At 59.6% G+C, this 18,753-nt stretch overlaps 1 protein-coding gene across 1 annotated transcript; it reads right to left on the reverse strand.

Annotated features, from left to right (window-relative positions):
• Positions 1–2,017: 2,017 nt before the first annotated feature.
• On the reverse strand, positions 2,018–5,778 carry Gal (galanin and GMAP prepropeptide). Its single transcript, XM_027944006.2, has 6 exons — positions 5,708–5,778; positions 5,549–5,629; positions 5,075–5,129; positions 4,101–4,187; positions 3,794–3,871; positions 2,018–2,237 (listed from the first exon to the last, which is right to left on the reverse strand). Exons 2-6 carry the CDS (start codon positions 5,627–5,629, stop codon positions 2,167–2,169), a joined length of 372 nt encoding a protein of 123 aa, XP_027799807.1. The 5' UTR covers positions 5,708–5,778; the 3' UTR covers positions 2,018–2,166.
• Positions 5,779–18,753: the final 12,975 nt, after the last annotated feature.

An 18,753-nucleotide genomic window follows, 5' to 3' on the forward strand; every position in this document is an offset into this window, starting at 1 on the left:
AGGACACTCCGGTTGGCGCCACATAGTGGCAGTGGAGGAAGCTGGTGGCGGGGCCAGCGCGGGCACATCAGTGAGCCATGAGCAGAGCCTGGTTCTGACCCGGGCCGCCTCCTTTAAGCCCCCTTGGCCTCTTGGGATTGGGGCTCTGGCAGGGAGCCCTGGGTGAAGGCAGACGCAGGCGCCAGGAGCCTCCCCGCCCCACGGCCCCCACTCTAAAGCAGCGAGGTGATTACACATAACCTGCACCTCGGTCCTCTCTAGGTCACTCCTAGCACAAGATGCAGCTTTGTCAACAGTTGTTGGTAGAGTGTAGTTTTTGTTTGCATTTTTAAATTCTTTAAACTATATTCAGTGTGCGTTGGTTGGGTCTGAGGTGCAGAAACAGAGTTCAGCACAGGGGACTGTCCCACAGGACTGCAGCTGGCTCTCAGGTGTTTTCCCCAGGAAGTAAAGAAGTCACCTTCTGTGGCTCCTTTGAGACTGTCACCTCACCCATCTCTTTGCCACCACAGCCCCACCAACCCTGGCCCCCCTCCCCTTGGCTGCCTCCTTCTGATTCCTAAAAGGAAGGAAGGGTCTGGAAGGGGAGAGGGAGGCCTCTGGACAGTGGGCACTACCAGTTCCACCGCCCACCATCTGCCAGAGGCCTGCGGCTGGGGCTGGCAGGAGCTGGGCTGTGCAGGAATCCGGGCTGGGCCCTGTGGCTGACTCCCCAGGGAGCCAATGTGGTGAGGCAACAACCAGCCAACAGAGGTGGGTGACAAGCCTTCCATTAGGTGGCTGGGGACCTGCTGGGGACTGGGAGCAGGAAGGGTGTCCTTAACAAGGGGACTCTGGCTCAGAATCCTGGGGGTCCTCAAGGAGTTGGCCAGGCATCAGGAGGGCCGTGGGCACTGGCCTCCAGCAGGTGAGTTGGGGTAGCAGCTGCAGTGGGTCCTGGCCTGAGGGCTGAGCCAGGAGGCTGGGGGCAGCTCCGTGGTGACAGGCCCCTGCATGGGCGTGGCAAGACACCAGACAGCACAGGCTGCAGCTGGGTGCTGAGAGGGCCAGCCCATGCTGTCCTGGACCAGCAGGGCAGCAGTGGCAGGTGTCCCCAGTAGCTGCTCAAGTTGGAGAGAATTAAATGTGAAGGAGAAGAAATGAGGCCCCACGTCCCTGTCCAGGCCTGGGTGTTGGGAGTGGACACCTGGTTGAAGTGCAGGAGCCTGGAGGTCGAAGGGTGGATGAGGTCCTGGAGCACAGAGCAAGTGGGGGTGGGGAGCAGCTGGGATGGGACGGGCCAGGGGAGGGCGAGGGCAGGTCTGGAGTCCACAGGCTCGTTCCCAAGCCCACAGCAGCACGCTGCGCAGCCCTCCACGCAGATCCAGGTAGGGTCCACCCTCACACGTGGCCGCCAAGGCCATCACGTGGGGGAGTCCCCAGGATGAATGCAGCGGTGGGTGAGCCACCAGGCCCTGGGGCTCCTCAGTCCCCTCCCACCCACCAGGCTACTAGGGCCTGAGTCCAGGGAAAGGCCCCTCCCAGCCCCCCCAGCCTGCACGTTTGTCCTCCAAAGGTTCCTGGCCCTTCCTCTTGGCCTGTTTTCTTCCAGAACCTTCTGACAGGCTCCAGCTCTCCCCAGAGGCCCCATCCCGCCTCCCACACACTCTCCCACACAGGGTCTCTCCCACGCAGGGTCTCTCCCACATGACAATGAGCCAGGCAGGGGCAGAGCTGACACCCCTCACCCCTCACCCCTGCTGGCCGGCTGTCACCACACAGCACTGACAGCCACCCTGTCACCCTCATCCAACCTGGCCTGTCCCTAAATAGCAGCTCTTCAGGACGAGGGTTTGTGGGCTTGTGTTTTGTTCATCTCAGTAACAGACTTGTCTCCGTCATCACGTCTGACTCAGTACTAGGACATGCAATAGGGGGTGACGCAGAGATGCTCTCCACGCGGTGTCTGGGCTCTGGGGTTGTATCTGCTGCGCAGCGTGGGTAAAACAGAGACCAAAGCCCGCAAGAACCAGACGAGTGCAGTTGCTATTTTTTATTTTGTCGCTCAGAACAATTACCTAAACCAAATCATCTTAAATGATAGCAGCACAGCACAGAAGCGGAGCACAGAGTGGGTCACTCTGTACAGAAGGGCAGAGTTTCCTCATCTTCGAGGGTGACGGCGCCTCAGGACTGCTCTGAGTCTTCTGAGGAGACCTCCGGTGGGAGGCCGGTCAGGCTGTGGAGGGCTCCAGCCTCTGGAAAGGGAAGAAACACGCTCAGGCAGCGGGCAAGAGAGAACCGGCCTTGGCCACGGCAGGAAGGGCAGGAAGCCCTCTGTCTCCCACCTCTTAACGCCCGTGCTCAGAATGCATCTGAAACTGTCCAGCTCTTAATTCAGGCTATAAAGAAGTATAATTGCTATCGGGTAATGGAAATCTCCTAACAAAGGACTTTCCATGTTACAAAATTAAAAGCAAAACAAACCAGAACGACGACATGCAGACCCCGCCTGCCCCTGGTGGGAGAAGCCAGGCTCCCCAAGTCCCCCAAGCCCCCTGGGCCCTACGGCGGGGCTGGCTGATGGCTTGGAGCCTGCAAACACCACACACCACTGAGTCCTCCTCCGCACTCTCCCTGTGCCTGGATGGTGCTAGGGGAGGAGCAGCAGCCCCGACTTCCCCCTCTCCCCAGGCCTGCCGGAAGTCCTTCAGCCAAACGGAGCAGAGAGAGCCCCCACACTGCACCCACAGCAGAACAAGTGCAGAAGTCAACCACCCAACGTCTCTGTTGGAGACTCCGACAAAGTGGTCCATCCTCGTCCCCCACCAGGTCCCACGCTGGCCTCCCTGTGTTAGTGCTCGGAGCCTCGGGCCTCCTCCTGGGCTCCTCCCACCACTGCAGTGTGTTCTGACAGGTGACTGTCCCATTAAGGCCACACGGGGTCAAGAGCCTTTTCTCTGTGATCTGAATATGACCCTAGACGGCCTCTAGAGCACCTGGCTTGAGGCTTGCTATTGCTCTAAGGGACAGGTCAATTGTCACCATGTCAAAGACCATGATGGATCCAGTGGAGCAAACTAAACCCGAAGGCCCCTCTCTTCCAGGTAGCAATGTTGGTCTGGTGACGCTTTGAGGGGCAGTGTTGTGACAGTGCTGCAGTCCTAGCATCAGTGTCTTATCCTTGCAACCCTAATACACACCAGGAAAGGGCTTTGCATAAATGTACGAAACCCTTTCTCTTTTTCCTTTTTGTTTTCCTTTTCTTTCTTTTTTTTTTTTTTTTTGGTGGTGCTGGGGCTGAACCCCGGGCCTTGTGAATGCTAGGCAGGCACTCTACCATTTGAGCTACATCCCCAGCTCTCCTTTTTCTTTTTAAAATGGTCTCCCTGTGTTGCCCAGGCTGACTTCAAGCTCCTGGGTTCAAGGGATTCTCTGCCTCAGCTCCCAGTAGCAGGGATACCACAACACCTGGCGGGTGGAGCCCTTTCTTGATCGACTTTGTGTGCCGGGTGCTCTAAGAGAGAGCATGTATGTGTGTGGCTGGAGATGGAACCCGGGGCCTTGCGCATGCCAGGAAGGTGCTCCACCACCGAGCCACACCCCCAGCCAAAAATGGCGTTTTAAAATTGTGACATTTCGAGGCTGGGGATGGGGCTCAAGCGGTAGCATGCTGGCCTGGCATGTGCGGGGCGCTGGGTTCAATCCTCAGCACCACATAAAAATAAAATAAAGATGTTGTGTCCACCGAAAACTAAAAAATAAATATCAAAAAATTCTCTCTCTCTAAAAAAAATTGTGATATTTCACGTACCTTTGAGATGCAAGAAAGTCAGAAACTCAATTAGTGTGCGCACTATATTGCTCTCAGGCAGCGACCTGTCGAGGCTTCCTAGAAAACAGAAAGGGTCACCTGTACCCTCTGTCACCCATTGTTAGGGATCTGGGCACCGCAAGGGCAGTGAGCAACCCAGGGCTAGAGGGCACCCCTGTGCTTTCCCTGGAGCCATGGAGGGGCTGGGCCTAGAAGACCCCTCAGCCCAGCCCCCTGGTCCCTGCAGCTGCTCCTGACCACACTCTGCGCCCCTGGGAGGGTGGGCGTGGGGGGGCGCTCCTCTCACCTGGCTTTGCTTCCTCCTCGGGCTGGAGCTCCCGCTTCCCAGCCAGGCCGTGCTTGTCACTAAGGGATCTGTGGGTGTCGATGGCATCTGCTTGCAGAGGAGAGAGACTGACCGCTCACTGATCGTGCCCTCCCCCCAAAAGGACAGCCAGACTGAAAGTAAGGCAAAGCGTGGAAACACAGAAGAGGGAGGCCAGGTGACGGGGCCATCTGCCCACTCATACAGGTGCTTCCCAAAAGAACGGGGCATGCAACAAGCCGGCCTCGCAGGACAGCCTGGTGCACAGCCGGTACCTTCCATGAGGACAACAAAAGACCTCTCTGGCAGCGTGTGGAGATGAGTGGAGCCAGACAGAGGAAGGCGGCAGGGAGGGAGACGGGGTGTTGGGGCTGACATGGGGGACTGCGATGGCAAGAAGAGCGCTTCGGATGCTGTCACAGGAGTCCAGGAGAGAAGCTCGGTGGAGCTGAGCCAGTGGGAGGGGCGTGCAGAGGGGCTGGGTGTGGCTGTTCAGGAGGGGACCAGGTCCTGGCTACACAACCTGGGCCAGTCGAGGGGAGACTGATTCACTGTCCCGGAGGCAGGCAGGGTTCCTGGCACTGAGCTACAGAGGCCTGACCCCGGAGGTGTCCCCGCAGCAGTCCCACCCAGCCGAGGACCTGAGCTCTGACAGAGGGCTTGCCAGGCTGCCTCTCCTAAGCTGGCCTTAGCTCTCCTGGGCCCCAGAGGTCATGAAGTACCCGGGAAACAGCTCAGGTCTGGGGCTGCCTTCCTGGGAGTGGGAGAGGGTATCCGTGGAACTAAGGAGCTGGCTAAGCTGGTGGGGGCCCAGTCCCCTCACAGTGTCATGTAAATGTCCTCCTTTTATGTGGCCCAAACTGGACATCCACGTATTAAAATGACCACCGGCTAGCAGGTTCCAGGGAGCGGGATTAACCGACCACCCCATAGCCCGAGGGTTGTCCCTCACTTACGCGGGCCCAGGAGGTAGCCGGCGCTGTTCAGGGTCCAGCCTCTCTTCTCCTTTGCCTTAACCGGGAGAAAGGCGGGTCAGGGGGGCCGGCCCGCGGAGCTAAGGTGACCGGGGCGCAGCGGGGCTCTCCAGGCCAGTGGAACAAAGGCGGGGAGCCCTTTGTCTGACGCTGACCCAGGGCGACTCAGCCTCCTGGGCTCCCAGCCGGCGCGGGCTGTGGCGCTCATCTCAGCTGAGCCGGACGAACCCTCTTCTAAGCCCCGCGCTGTCCGGGAAGCGGGGCCGCCCGGCGGGCACCCAGAGCGCGCACCGGGCGCCCACCCAGCGCGCTCCGCTCACCTGCGCAGCTCGGGGTCCCTTCCGCCGGGACGCGCACCTCCAGGCGGGCGGGCAGGGGACGCACCAGCCTCCACCCCGCGCTGGAGCTGATGCGGTTGCCCCTTCCCGCCCTGGGGGCCCTGTCCCCTGCACTTACCGGCGGCCCGAGCCCCAGCGTGGCCGGCAGCGCGGCGGCGAGCAGGAGCGCGGCGAGCAGCAGGGCGCTGCCTCTGGCCATCTGCAGCGGGGCGAAGCGGGGCAGGTTGGCGCACGTCGGGGCGGGGACGCGGGGCCCGAGCGGACCGAGCGCGGGTACCTTGAGCGGCGGAGGGTCGGCAAGGGCGGCGGGGCGGGTCCGGCAGCGCTCCCAGGCGGCGGGGTCGGTCGGGGCGTCGCGTGGCCGGGGCTGGGCGCGGGCTGGCGCTCACCGCATGGCGCGTCCGGCTCCCCGACGTGATGCAGTCCGAGCCCCGCCGCTATTTATGCCGCGCGTGCGGGGTGCGGGAGCCGCAGCCACCACGTCACCGCCCAGCGCCGCCCCCGCCCCCGGGGAGCCGCGGGGACCGCAGTGACCGGAACTCCGCTGCTCTCAGTGCTGTGAGCCTGCACCACAGGAGGGGGCGGGAGAGCCCCTTCGTCCGCAGGAACGAACCCCCGAATCCGTGGGAGACACCCCCAGACCCGCGGCCCGTCGCAGTGGCTGAGCCCGCCCCTGTCGTCCCCCCTCAGCCGGCTGCCCCTGCCCCACATCGTAGGACCCCGGAGCTCTGCTGCAGCCTCCCAGCCTCCCTTGGGAGAGACCTCCAGAGGACTGGGGACTGCTGGGGCGACCCCTCTGCCCAAGCTTGGCCCATCTGCAGTGTACCCGGGGTGCTGTGAAGCGGCCAGGGCCTGTTCCCGCTCTGTCCCCACCCGGATGGCGGGGAGCGCAAGCTCTGTCCCCCTAAATGCAAGCCCACTGTTCTGCTAACAGTGCTGCCTGGACACCTGGGGCTGCGGTGGGCCCTTCCTGTGGCAGGGCACAACCGGCCTGGACAGCCCATGGCCCTATGGAGCAGCCACTCCTGGCTCTGGGTCCATTTGGAAGATTCCAGGGTTTAGTGGTGCTGGAGAACCTGTGGAGCCCAGAGTGGAGGCTCGGACTTCCAGGTCCCTGGTGGGCATGGGCCTAGCAGCAGGAAGAAGCCTCAGGCACAAGCCCTGCCTCTTACCCACAAAAACTTCCTGAGTGGGGGCTCAGGGGACCACGGTGCCACAGGGAAGCCCAGGCTGTCCTCCCCATTCAGACACCAGGAGAGTCGGATGCCACCTCAGGTGTCTGGAGACGGGGGAACACGCTGCAAACACGCCCCACACTCCCTCGGCTGGCTGGATACCCCACCACCACTGGGGGCAAGGGGACACCACTCTCCCACCCAGGCCAAATTTCAGAGTGGTCATCTGGAACCCCACAGTCACTGGGTTACAAGACAAATGGTAACGGTGACCAGGCCGTTCACCAGTGCCTCCCACTCTCTGGTCTCAAGAACCTTGTGCCCATGGCTGGGGCACCCCCTGGCGAGACCCGCCGGCCTCCACATGGGCGAAAAAGGACGTTGTGTGCCCCAGGATCTGGTCAAGGCACAGGGCTCAAAGGCACAGGGCTCTGGCCTAGGGTGCCAAGTGCCCACTCTGGGCCATGCTGGTTGGCGAGGGGCTCGGGTGGGGGCGGGATGACCTCCCAGTCCTCTTCCCACAGCCTGGGGCGGCAGGGGAGGGGCCAGGCCTTGGCCTCGACCCACAGGCTGGTTCTGAAGCCCACAGTTAACCCCACAGTGGCTTCCTGCCAGGGAGGGAAGAGGAAGTGAGGGTGTGGCCCTGGCAGTGGAGGGCAGAGGGGCAGCTGAGATGTGGACGCCAGGGTGGCTCCCTGTGACCTGCAGAGAGGTGGCCTGTGTGTCCCTGATTGAAGGGGTGTTGGGAGCTGGCAGGGGCTCGGGCCACAGGTATCCCCCCTCTACCTGACAGTGATGGGTTAGAGGTGAGTCCTGCTGTCACTCTGTCCTGGTGTCCCAGAGCTCAGGACACCTTCCTTCTCTCAGGTCCCTCTTGCCAGGCTGCCAGATCTTGAGGACACATTTTTCTCAGCTTCCCTTGAACAGGAGGCTCTGAGCCTGTCTGGAAAGGCCTGTCCTCAGGGTGGCTGAGGGACAGGTGCCCCGCCTGCCCGAGGACCCTGTCCAGCTCTCCTCAGCTCTCCTGGCTTTTCTCCCAGGGCCGAGGTCGGAGCTCAGGGCTTTGCGTGCCAGGCGGGTGCCGTCCCTGGGCTGAGTCCCGGCCCTCCGCTGCCTTCCTTCGGGAGTTGGACTCTTTTTGTTTCCTTTTTGCTTTAAAAGAAACCCCAGGGTCTGTCTGGTGAGCGCCTTCCTGTTAGAAAGACGCGTGGCTCTTGAGCCAACGTCGCTAAGAAGAGAGGGGGAGCATTTATAAGAAGAGCCATTTATAAGAAGCCATTTATAAGCCATTTATAAGAAGATAAGAAGAGGGGTGCGGTGGTGGCGCAGCCTGCAGCCCCAGCTTCTCAGAGGCTGAGTCAGGAAGGTCGCATGAGCCCCTAGTGGGGGGCTGGCCCCGAGTGGGGGGCTGGCTTGGTATAGAGAGAAACTGTGTTAAGAATAAGTGACTGACCAGTAAGAACCACCCTCAGCCACCTGTCCCCCGTTTCATGGAAAGTCCTATGCGGTCCTAGGCAGATCCTCTCTCGTCCCCAGAAGCCACATCAAAGCCCGTGCTGCACCGCCAGGCAGCATGATCAGGACAGACGTGCCCAGGCCACCTCCTCCCGCGTGCCAGCCTCTCCCACCACCTGGGGTGGCAGCTCGGTCCCCAGGCCTCCCTGGGTGGTGGGGGATTCTGGGCAGATCTGGAAGGTGGCCGGGAGCTGGGCTGCAAGGCCCGAGCGAGCGCCGTGGGCACAGACGCGAGGCGGAGCTGGGAGGCGAGCTGGGACCCCGCGGAGGGCAGATCCGCTCGGGCGAGCGAGGACAGCACTTCTGGGATGACAGCTCCCGGCGCAGTGTTCTAATGGGCTCCTCGCTCCGCAGTGACCCAACGGGAGTCATTGTCAACCTGTCATCTTCAAGACAGCCCAGTGTGTGGCAGACAAAATGGGTCGCCATTAGCGTAATGGGAAAAGAGCAGAAAGCACGGGGCCCGCCCTGCGAGCTGGATCAGCCTCCCCCAGACGCCTGCTCACCACCACTAGGAAAAACAGCCTGCCGCTGACGGCCAGGAAGAGCACGGGCCACAAGGGTGCCTGGCTGTGTCCCCACATGGGAGGTCACCCTCGCCTGACCCTAGCCCTGGGTGAAAGCAGCCGCAGACAGAACCCCAACATGCACCAATTACACGAACGTCCGCCTGGTTATCATCAGAAGGTGGTACTTGGGGTCAGGAAGCTGGGCCTGACAGGGGAGCAGCAGTGGCCAGTTGAAGAGTAGAGCCCTACACATTCCAGGTTGAGGGGGTCACATGGTGGGCCTCTTTTTGGTCCTTCTCCTTTCCTTCTTCCTACTTCCTGGAATGTGGATATGAGGGCTGGAGGTCAAGCAACTGTTTTGGACCTCTAGGTGATGGCTTCAGATGACAGACAGCAAGACCAAGAAAGCCAGGTCTTGGGTAACCCTGAGCCCAGGTCCCTGGGCTGCTGACCTCCAGGCTTATTTCCTGACAGAGAAACGCTCTTCCCTTTTAGGTAAGCCAGTGTCAGCTGGGGTTTCCTCTCATACACGTAATAATAGATATGCTGACCAGCGCCTCACACAAATCCCTCCACAAATCTTCTATGAACCAGTGAGTGACACAGGCCAACACTGGTGTCACCCCAGTGCTGGTGAGGAGCTGGCCTGGGGAAGATGGGCTCATCAAGGGTGAGGCCTGCAGGGGACGTGACAAATGTGCACCACCTGCTGGTTGCACTGACGTCATCACTACTGGGAAAGGGAGGGTGGCTGGCTGAGCTAATCCCGCTCCCCCGGGACCCCGGCCTTCCCTCCCCATAGTCTCCAGCTCACCCCACTGCACCCAGCCTCACTCCGGGAACACAGTGGTCACAGATAAACCACCCCTAGAGACTGGCACTTGTGACTGAAGTTCAAGTCACGTCACTGTCCGTCCGTGTGTTTCTGCGTGTGTATTCCACGGTTCACTGTGACCTGGGTAGATGGCTTCACAGAAATGCCTGCCTCGCTAAGTTGCTTAGGGCCTCACTGAGTTACTGAGGCTGGCTCTGAACTCACCATCCTCCTGCCTCAGCCTCCTGAGCCGCTGGGACTACAGGCTGCACCACCGCACCTGGCTGGCTTGGGTACTTTTATGGAGGGGCTAAGATTGTAGGAACTGGGGTTTGGGATGCAAGCTGAGAAGAGGGGGGTGGGGTACACAAGGTCCAGAGGGTTGGGGATGGTTGGCAAGAGAACCCCGCCTTTCCTGCAAGCCGCTTTGGGGAAGAAGTCCCCTCACTTAGCTCTGCATAGTCTTGCTGTCCGGGGACAGCCGCGGCCACACAGGAGGCTCTGAAATGGGGTCTTCCACTGTGGACTGTGATGTGCTCAACTGGGCTGTGAGGCTGGAGAGGAGGGCAGATGGGAGGCCCGGGGGGGCTCTGCCTCAGGGAGGCCCTAGAGGCCACCTGCTTCATGGTGGCCAGTCTTTGTAAAATCTGAAAGCCGGGCCATGACCAGGATCAGCTGACCTCTCTCTTCCACACCTCCCCGGGTCTCCCTGGCAAAGCGGCCTTGGAGAGGCTGTGGGTACTGGCCTTCAAGGGAAAGCCCAGCTGGGCCTTGGTTCAGGTCAGCGGGTCTGGTCTATGGTACATGTCGCATGTGTATAGGCGAGTGGCCACAGCCATCCCAGCATACACCCAGTCTCGATCCTGACCCTGAAATAGGCCACAGGCCACAGAGCCTCTCCCCGAAGCCGTAGCCTCCCAGGGAGATGGGCTCAGGCACGATGAAGGCAGAGTCCCCATCTCCCAAAGGTGCCTGGTCTGTTTGGGGCTAGCAGACACTCCCCACGACGCTGTGGTCACTGGGCCTCACTTTAGGCCCCTCCTGGACACAGCTGCAGGGTGCTCAGCTCTCCCGACCTTCTGTGCTGAGCCCGTGGGAGCTGGTTCTCGACAGCCCCTTGCAAGTCCTGGGCTCCCTGGCTCGAGCCATCCTTGCCTTACAGGGCGGTGCCCCCCTCCCCAGCCCCAGCCCCTCCGCCCCCCTCAGCAAGCCACCCCAGCCCAGCGCCTGCTGCCCTGGGGCTCTGGGGCAGGGAAACCACCACTCCCAGTGCCGCGCCCACAGAGGACCCGCCCCACACGCTCTGCCCACCAAGGCCCCTCCCACGAGGCCATGGGACTGCTGTGGCCTGCTCCAGGGGTGGGCTCATGGCGATGAGCTTCCCCAGGGACTGTCCCTGACGGTCAGGAGTCTGGGTCTCCACTGCACCCTCGGGTGGCACACCCAGCAGGGTGTTCTCTGGCCCCGGAGGGAAGGGGCGAAGCTGGTGGCCCTGCCTGGCCCATTGCCTGTGGTGGGAGCAGGGGCCCTCGGTGAGTCATGCCGGCCCTGGGCGGCTGCACCTGTTTCCTGCCCCAGAGTCGGCCCCGGGCAGCTCCCCAGGCCATATGTGAGTCCATCTGGCTGAAGGGATGTGGGTGCCTCCAGAGAGGGCCGGTGGCCAGCCGGTCCAAGGCTGGGGGGGCAGTGTTAGAGGCACTGGGGGCATTTCCACCCAGAGGCCTGAGCCCTGCAGAGAGGCTGGCCAGTCCCTCCTGCCACTTCCCCGGAATCTGATACATTTTAAGGGACCACAAAAAGTATAAGCACTTAAAAATCCTTTGTTGAAATATAATCTCTCCATGCGTGGAACCACGACTCTGTCGATACCAGCACCTCCACCCATCACTCAGTCGGTCAATGTGAAAGAACTGTCTTCCTGCCCCCCCAGCCTCACCTCTCTCTGTGTCCCTCCCGACACGCTGCGGGCCCCATTTCACCCTGGACGGCCTCCCAGCTGACTGAGGTGCAGGCAGGCAGATGCAAACGAACTCGGGTGAAGCTGAATTTTAGACAAACAACGAGCAGTTTCTGAGTACGAGAATGCCCTGAGCCGTGCTGGTGCTCTTTTTGTTTATCTGCAACTCAAATTAAGCCCAGAGCCCTGCACTGCTGGGCAGCCCTCGGTGCTGGGGCAGGTAGAAGTGGGGAGGCCCGTGCTCTAGGACCGAGGCGCTCAGCTGTGCCGGCCACAGGAAATGGAGAAGCCTGTGTGGTCCGTATACATTTTTAAAGATGTAGATCTGATATAAAAATGGAAGTAAACACTAATTAAGAAAGAATCCCGTCAACAGATCCTTAGTGGCAAGAGATCTCTCCTCTGCCCCTCTCCCTGGGATACGTGCACAACAGAACGCATCGTGACCCTGGGGGAAAAAATTAAATTCTCAAACCCTGTTATTATATTTGGACAGTGAGGCTGACTTCCTGAAGGAAGGACATTGCCAATTACCGTCGCCAGGGACAGTCTTTTCCGGGAGCTCAGCTACCCTGCAAGCAGCCCAGACGGCAGCCCCCTACCGACAGCTGGCCCCCTAAACTCAGCTGCGTCACCAGGGAAACTGCAAAGTGCAGGCTGTGGGGTGGAGTGGCCAGGAGATCCCTGGGATTTGTGCAGGAAATAAGCCTCGGGAACAGCTATCAAACCTGGTTCCCCTGGCCACCGCCCTGGTCCCCACTCAGGCCCACCAGGGCTCTTCCCCCAGGATGAGAGCAGCAGAGCTCTCCCTCAAGAGCCTGTCACGGAGCAGACTGGGTTAGACAGCAATGTTCATTTGCTCATGATTTCGAGTTTGGTCAGGGATGGCTTGTCTCTGCCCCTTGCAGTGTCACCTGGGAAGCTCAACTTGGGCTGCCAGATCCACGCTGGAGGAAGTCGACTGGATGGCCGGCAAGGTGGTGCTGGCTGGAGGCCACTGCAAGCCGTGGCCAGGGCCCTTCTCCTTCCTGTGGCTGCTTGGGCTTCCTCACAACATGGCAACTGAGCTCCAAGCAGAAGGAAAGAGACAGTCTCTGTCCAGGGTGTCACCTCTGCCATGTTCTACTGATCAAAGCAGCGGCAGGCTCAGCCTGGACGTGACGGTGTTAAGAAACATACCCACCCCTCAGTGGGCAGAGCCCCAGTTCCAGGCAGGCGCGGCCAACTTGAGCGTGCCAAACACAGATCTGACTATGAAAGGCAGCCTCTCTGGCTCCGTTATTCTCCAAGGACCAAGTTCAAAGGTTTTATCCTGGTCTTCGAGGTTGTCCAAGGCTGACTGGCCCCCATCTTTCCGTCTCTCCTCGGCCCTCTCACAGATGGTCCATGGTTGGGTCATTGGGTTGAACTGAGTCACGTACGTGCCCCTTTCTGAGTCAGTCAGAGTGAGAAGATGTGGACTGGCCAGGCCCAGGGTAGGGGCCCTCAGTCCTGACCAAACCTCATGAGGACAGCACAGGAGGGACAGACCGTTAGATGTCCCTTGGAAGGGTCCAGGTGGTCACTCTAGCCTCAAGGTGTGGGGTCAGAAGAGGACATGGGCAGAGACGAGGCCTTTTCCTCTCCTCCATCGGGAACCTGCTGGGTCAGGGGGGGGGCTGGGGAACATGCTGTGGGCACACAGAAAGGGGTCCCCACGGGCTGGGTCCCCGAGGCCCTTGGGAGGGGTTTCACCGGAAGGGGCCAAGCCTAGTGGCACCGATGGCCCAGCTGACACCTCTCAGGTGGCCAAGGCCTGGTGGAGAGAGGCAGGCAGGGGGTGTGGTGCCACTCAGAGCCCCCGAGGAGCTGATTCTGCCTGGATGAAAGGAAAGCAAAGGCCGGGCCAGACTCGGCCAGACTCAAAGGACAGCGGCTTTCATGTTCCCCGCGGAGCCGCGCCGCCCGGCAGATGCAGGTCTCCAGCCCCCGTCTCTGCTTCAGCTGGGGGTCGGAATTGCGCCAGGAAGCGGGTGCAGGGGCAGGTTCCACCCGCGCTGACCTCAGGCCCTGGAGCCTGGGGAGGCCCTGCTGTCCTCTCTGACCTTGGCCCTTCCTGAGCCCCATTCCCAGAAGGGTCTGCAGGGTTTCTAGTCCACCCTTCAGTGCCCCTCGACACATGGAGACCTTTGAGCACCACCTCACCCTCCAGGCGCGTGGAGCCTGGGCAGAAAGGTGGTTCCTGGGCTGGTCAGGCCACCCCCACACCCAGGTGCCTCTCCTCCTGCCGCAGGAGGACAGCCTGGCCTCCTGTCTACAATACCCTGGAGGCCACGCCAGCCACTCTCCCCAGCTGAGGTGTCTCTTTGCAAGTGAGACCCTGGGGTGCCAGCTGTCTGGGGGCCACAGGCTGACAGCGTGAGGGCTCGGCCTCGTTTGGGAAAGAGGGTCAGCTTGGAAGTGGGAGCAGGAAGGTGTCTGGTGTGGAGGAGGGGAGGAGGGGAGGAGGGGAGGAGGGCCCCAAGATCCAGAGAGACCGGGGCCTGGCTGGTCCTTGGCCCCTTGTGTCCTTCAGCCTGCATCAAAGGTGAGTCCGAGGAAGACTGGTGTTCGCTTTGCATGAGCTCTGGGGAAGGGGGAGGGTCCAGCGCTCTCTTCATGGTGCAGGGGACTGAGTTCCAGGCAAAGGGGCCAGAGCTGGGCCAGCTGTGGGCATCTCAGGAGGGAATCACAAGCCAGTCTCCAGGGCGGCCCTCCCAGGCCCTAGGAAGCCCCACTGTCCCCCCCACAGCAGTGTCAGAGCAGGCTGGGCCGGTCCCCAACACAGAGGGACCCAGCTTGGGGGCATCTCCCCTCTCTGCTTCGAGGGGTTTGTAACTGTCAGCCCTGTCACACAGGCCCACGCAGCCCACGGGGACATGGAAACAGGCTCTTGGGAAGGACCTGAAAGCCAGCCAGATCCATGTTCCTGGGACCATGACGATGAGGGTGGTCTCCTGTGTCTTTGAGCTCATATCATCCAGACGGGATCTTCATGCAATTTGGGGTATTTACGCTCAATTTACAATTTCAGTTTGATAAACGAGCTCGTAAGAACAGCAGTGAGTTTCACAATGAAGAAGATCACAAAGTCTTTGCTGTGACAAGGGAAAAAGCAGATACGTCTATGTTCTCCTTGTGGAAATAACTCATCTGCGGGGCTGGCTGTCCGCATCGCTGCCTGTTACCCGAGAGACTTCAAAATCACCTTTGAATGTTCCCTTCCCAAGAAACGATGTGTGGCAACGAAGACATGTTTTCAGCAAGAAGAAAATGTCCAGAAAGAAAGTTCTTGAAGATGCAGGGGTGGGGGGTTCCCCAGAGCAGAAGAAGGCGGTGAGCCGGGCTGCCTTGGGCTCTGAGGGCCAGGCCTCCTGGGTCCAGGCAGCCCCAAGACCTCAGCACATGAAGAACATGGCTTCATGGCCTTATTCTGGAAGGTGGGATGAGGACACGCTGGTGGACGAGGGAGTGGACCTCGCAGCGGGCAACAGGCCAGCAGCTGTCCAGGCTGCTCCCCCAGGCCCATCAGCACCATGGTCAGGGGAGAAGGCCAGGGGTCAGCGTTGTCTGCAGGGCACTCATCACGGAAGGCAGCTCAGCCTCCTAACACAGTGAGTTCAGCCTGGAGCCATGCTGTCACCACAGTGGCAGAAATGGCTGGTGCTAGAGGACCCACCATGCTCCCGTCTTGACTCAGGGGCAGCCAAGTGAGCAGGGGCCTCGTGCATGCCAGGCAATTGCCCAGCAGGTGGGAGCTGCTGGCACAAGCACCCCAGGGCCACAGCACAAGGACCCACAGGGCCACAGGCCACTGCCACCCTCTGGGGAGAAGTGTCCCTCTGGCTTGGCCTCCTTGCTACCTTTATCCATCCATAAAGAAGAAAGTGACATCAGGTTTCCTTTAATGAGCATCAGGTGATAGAAAGGACATTTTGTTTGAACAGAAGAGCTGCATCCTCACGGGATGTGTGACATCCTCGCTGCCTCAGAGGCTTGGGGGGGTGGGATTTGTGTTCTGGGCAGTTTTAACCCTTTTGGGGTTTTGATTGATTGGCTGATTGATTTGTGATATTTTGAGAACTGAACCCAAGGCCTGGTACATTTCAGGCAAATATGCTACCACAGAGCTACAAACCCCTTTTTAAATTTTTATTTGAGACAGAGTTTCACTAATTATTGAGGCTGGCCTTGAACTTGTGATCCTCCTGCCTCAGCCTCCTAAGTGGCTGCAATTACAGGCATTCACCTCCGTGCCTGGCTTGTTTGATATTGTTTTTTTTTTTTTTTTTTTTTTTAAAGAGAGAGAATTTTAATATTTATTTTTTAGTTTTTGGCGCACACAACTTCTTTGTTTGTATGTGGTGCTGAGGATCGAACCCGGGCCGCACGCATGCCAGGCGAGCGCGCTACCGCTTGAGCCACATCCCCAGCCCTGATATTGTTTTTAAATACCACTGAGAGATCTGGTCAGGCTTTGAGGCCAGTTTCCTAACTTATAGCTAGTCAGGGATTAATTTTATAAGGAAACGAGAGAGGGAGGGAGGGAGAGAGGGAGGGACTGAAGTAGGCCTCTTGTCCTCAGAATGGTGAAGAGGCCATGCTCCCTTGTCCAAGCAGACTGTCTCCTGGATGTGGTGGGTGGGCCCGGCCCTGACTCTGCTCCTATGTGCCGGCCTCCAAGGTGCCTGCATTGGGAGTTCAAACATGTTTCTTCCCTTCAGCGTCCGGTGGCCGGGCCTCCCAGTCTCTGTGTGGCCTGAGTGTCCCCCAGGGTCCTGAGCACAGAGTCCTGCTTCAGGCAAAGGTGGTTCAATATCAGAGACGGTTTAGCAGGAGTGTCGGGCTTTTGTTCCATACTGCTTTTGTTTTGGTCTGGTTTCTGCAGGGCTGGGGCCTCCTGTGTGCCAGGCAGTCGCTGCATCCTGAGCCTCAGCCTGACCCACTTGTTCCAGTGATACGAAGCCATTTGGAGAAAGTACTCTAAAGCAGAAAGGACCCAGGAACTATGATCTAATCCAGGCTCTGGACAGCCTCTGAATGATAGGCTGTTCTCTTTAGAAATACAGAACCTGTGAGGTATACAGCAAGTGCTTAATGTGGGATTTAATATGCCCTGGGAGCAGTTTCACTGTTCTTCAGGGTAATTTGGATCTCAAAAGTTTGGGTTTAGATCCAAACAGAAAAGCGTTCAGTTTCACACGATGCCGCCCACAGGCGCCTGACGGGCTGTCATAGCGGTGCCCCGAGCCATGAAGAGTGGTTTTTCCAGTGTGCGCACACTGTCATAACTTCCAACTACCTGAAAACAGGTGCAGAGATGCGTAAACTCCTCCTGATTTTTGTAAAACTCACCAACTTCAGAAAATAAATGGCTCACGACGGCCGGCCCCAGGCGACCTGTCTTAGGTGCGGTTCTCGGCTCCTCCGGTCGGTGTGGGTTGGTTTCCCTTTGCCCACCTTCCCACAGGTGTGCCCTGGTCCACTGCTGGGACTCCTGTCTGTCCGCTCTTTCTGAGGCCCAGCCTGGCCCGGGGAGCGCGCTGTGCTCCAGTCGGTGGGTCCTGGGGGAGGGAGGGTGTTGAGCTGTGTGAGCACCAGGCCGCTCCGGGCGGCTCAGGAGCTTGCTGGTGGGCACCTGCTTCCCAGGTGCCTGCTCAATCAGACTCCGCCGGGGACTGGAGTTCATCCCGCTGCAGAAACTTCCTGCCAGGGTGGAGGGTTTGGTTTTGTTTTAAGAAACTACTTTTGGGTGACAAAGTGGGTGTAGGTGGGAAGGCCGGGGACTGAGTCTCCAGTCTCTTACTGGACCTTGTTGCCCAGTGGTGGGGGCCTTAGGGGATGGACAGGGTGCTGCAGGGACCCAGCTGGGGGAGGCCTCTGGTCCTCGTGGAACCCCAGGGAGGAAGTCACAGGTGCAGCTGTGAGGCAGCCCCCCAGGGAGTTGGGGGCACAAACCCAGGCCAGGCGGGGGCTCGGGGACAGGTCAGCGGGGGAGGCCTGCGGTACTGTCGCGTGCAGAGTCACGGGAGCCACGTGCAAGCGGAACTCGAGGAAGAGCCCGAGAGGGGAGGCCCGAACCCCTCCTCCAAGGGGACAGGGAGGTGGGGTGTCCACACGGTACCATCCACAGCCCAGCTGTGCTGGGGCAGTGGGACCGGTTGCCAAGAAACCAAAGACCGCCCTGCAGATGGGATGTGAGATAGTGGTGGACAAGCAGCCCCTGCAAGGCAGCCCCCCTGCCCTCCCGGCGCCCTCTCCAGTGGCCTCTGGCTGGACCAGCCTTAGCTTCTCCATGGTGCTCTGCTCCGCACCAGTCACACCCGGAGAGAAGTCTCCTAGACTAGGTCACAGAAGCAGTGACGTCACCAGCTCAGCTTGCTTTGTCCCAGTGTCTGACCAGCATCCCAAGGAACTTGGCAGCTTCCTAAGACAGCGCTGACCTCCCTAAGTCCCAGCACCCTGAGAGAAACCTGTCCTTCCTCCTTGGAGATATGTATCTGGACATTCTGGCCCGGACTTGCTCTCATTGTCCCTTAACTTAGCAGGTTTCTTGGGGCTGAAAGTGGGCATTTCAGGCACATGTGACTTGTGCCCTCCTCTTCTCCAGTGACCACACGACACTTTAGGGGACCAGTGAGTGGTTTCAGGGGAGGTGAAGGGGCTGGGGCAACAGAGTTAGCTTGTAAAAGACTCCCTTTGGGATTTGAATGAACCAGAGACAGGTGACGTCTTGTGACAAAGTCCATCCCCGTGTGGCTACAGTCCCCCCTACAGTGCCTCCCTCAGGGGGACGGAAGGTGGTCAGTTCTCCCCAGTGGGTTGGTCTTAAGCTCAGAAGGGACATCAGAGTCAAGCTGCTTCCAGTGTCTGCTGGTCTCCAAGGGCCTTTAATCTAAAGCAATCAGACACCAGGTGCTATCTTTTTGGGGACTCCTTCACCTCTGGTTCCTGCTGTATAAACTCCCAACAGTGGAATCGTTGCTCAAAGACCATGAACATCTTGAAGACTCTCGAAATCGTGGCTCAATGTCTTCATCCAACCCGTCCTGAGAGAAGCCTGCCCTGCTGCGGGCTGCCACTGTCCCCTGGAAGCCCAGCCCTGCAGGGCGGAGCCTCAGCCCCCAGGAACCTGGGACTTCCAACTTCTGATTCCAGCACCTCGCGTCACCACAAACGCCTGGAGGTGCCCCACCATGTCCTCAGAGCACTGTTGATGACACCCGAGAGGTGGCGTCAACCCTAGTGTCCATGGACAGGGTGTAGGCACAGGATGGAAGGACGCTCTGACACCTGTGACCTGGAGGCGTCCTGAGGACATGGTGCTAGATCTTT

This window comes from Marmota flaviventris, chromosome 9 (assembly GCF_047511675.1).
Source record: "Marmota flaviventris isolate mMarFla1 chromosome 9, mMarFla1.hap1, whole genome shotgun sequence".
Taxonomy (NCBI): Eukaryota; Metazoa; Chordata; class Mammalia; order Rodentia; family Sciuridae; genus Marmota; species Marmota flaviventris.

Bases quoted from the DNA above. Each gene is read 5' to 3' on its own strand.
- Gal (XM_027944006.2), bottom strand. From the start codon at position 5,629: ATGGCCAGAGGCAGCGCCCTGCTGCTCGCCGCGCTCCTGCTCGCCGCC. The intron at 5,130-5,548 runs GTAAGTGCAGGG...CTCCCGGTTAAG, and splicing joins CGCTGGGGCTCGGGCCGCCG to GCAAAGGAGAAGAGAGGCTG. The intron at 4,188-5,074 runs GTAAGTGAGGGA...CTCTGCAAGCAG, and splicing joins CGGCTACCTCCTGGGCCCGC to ATGCCATCGACACCCACAGA.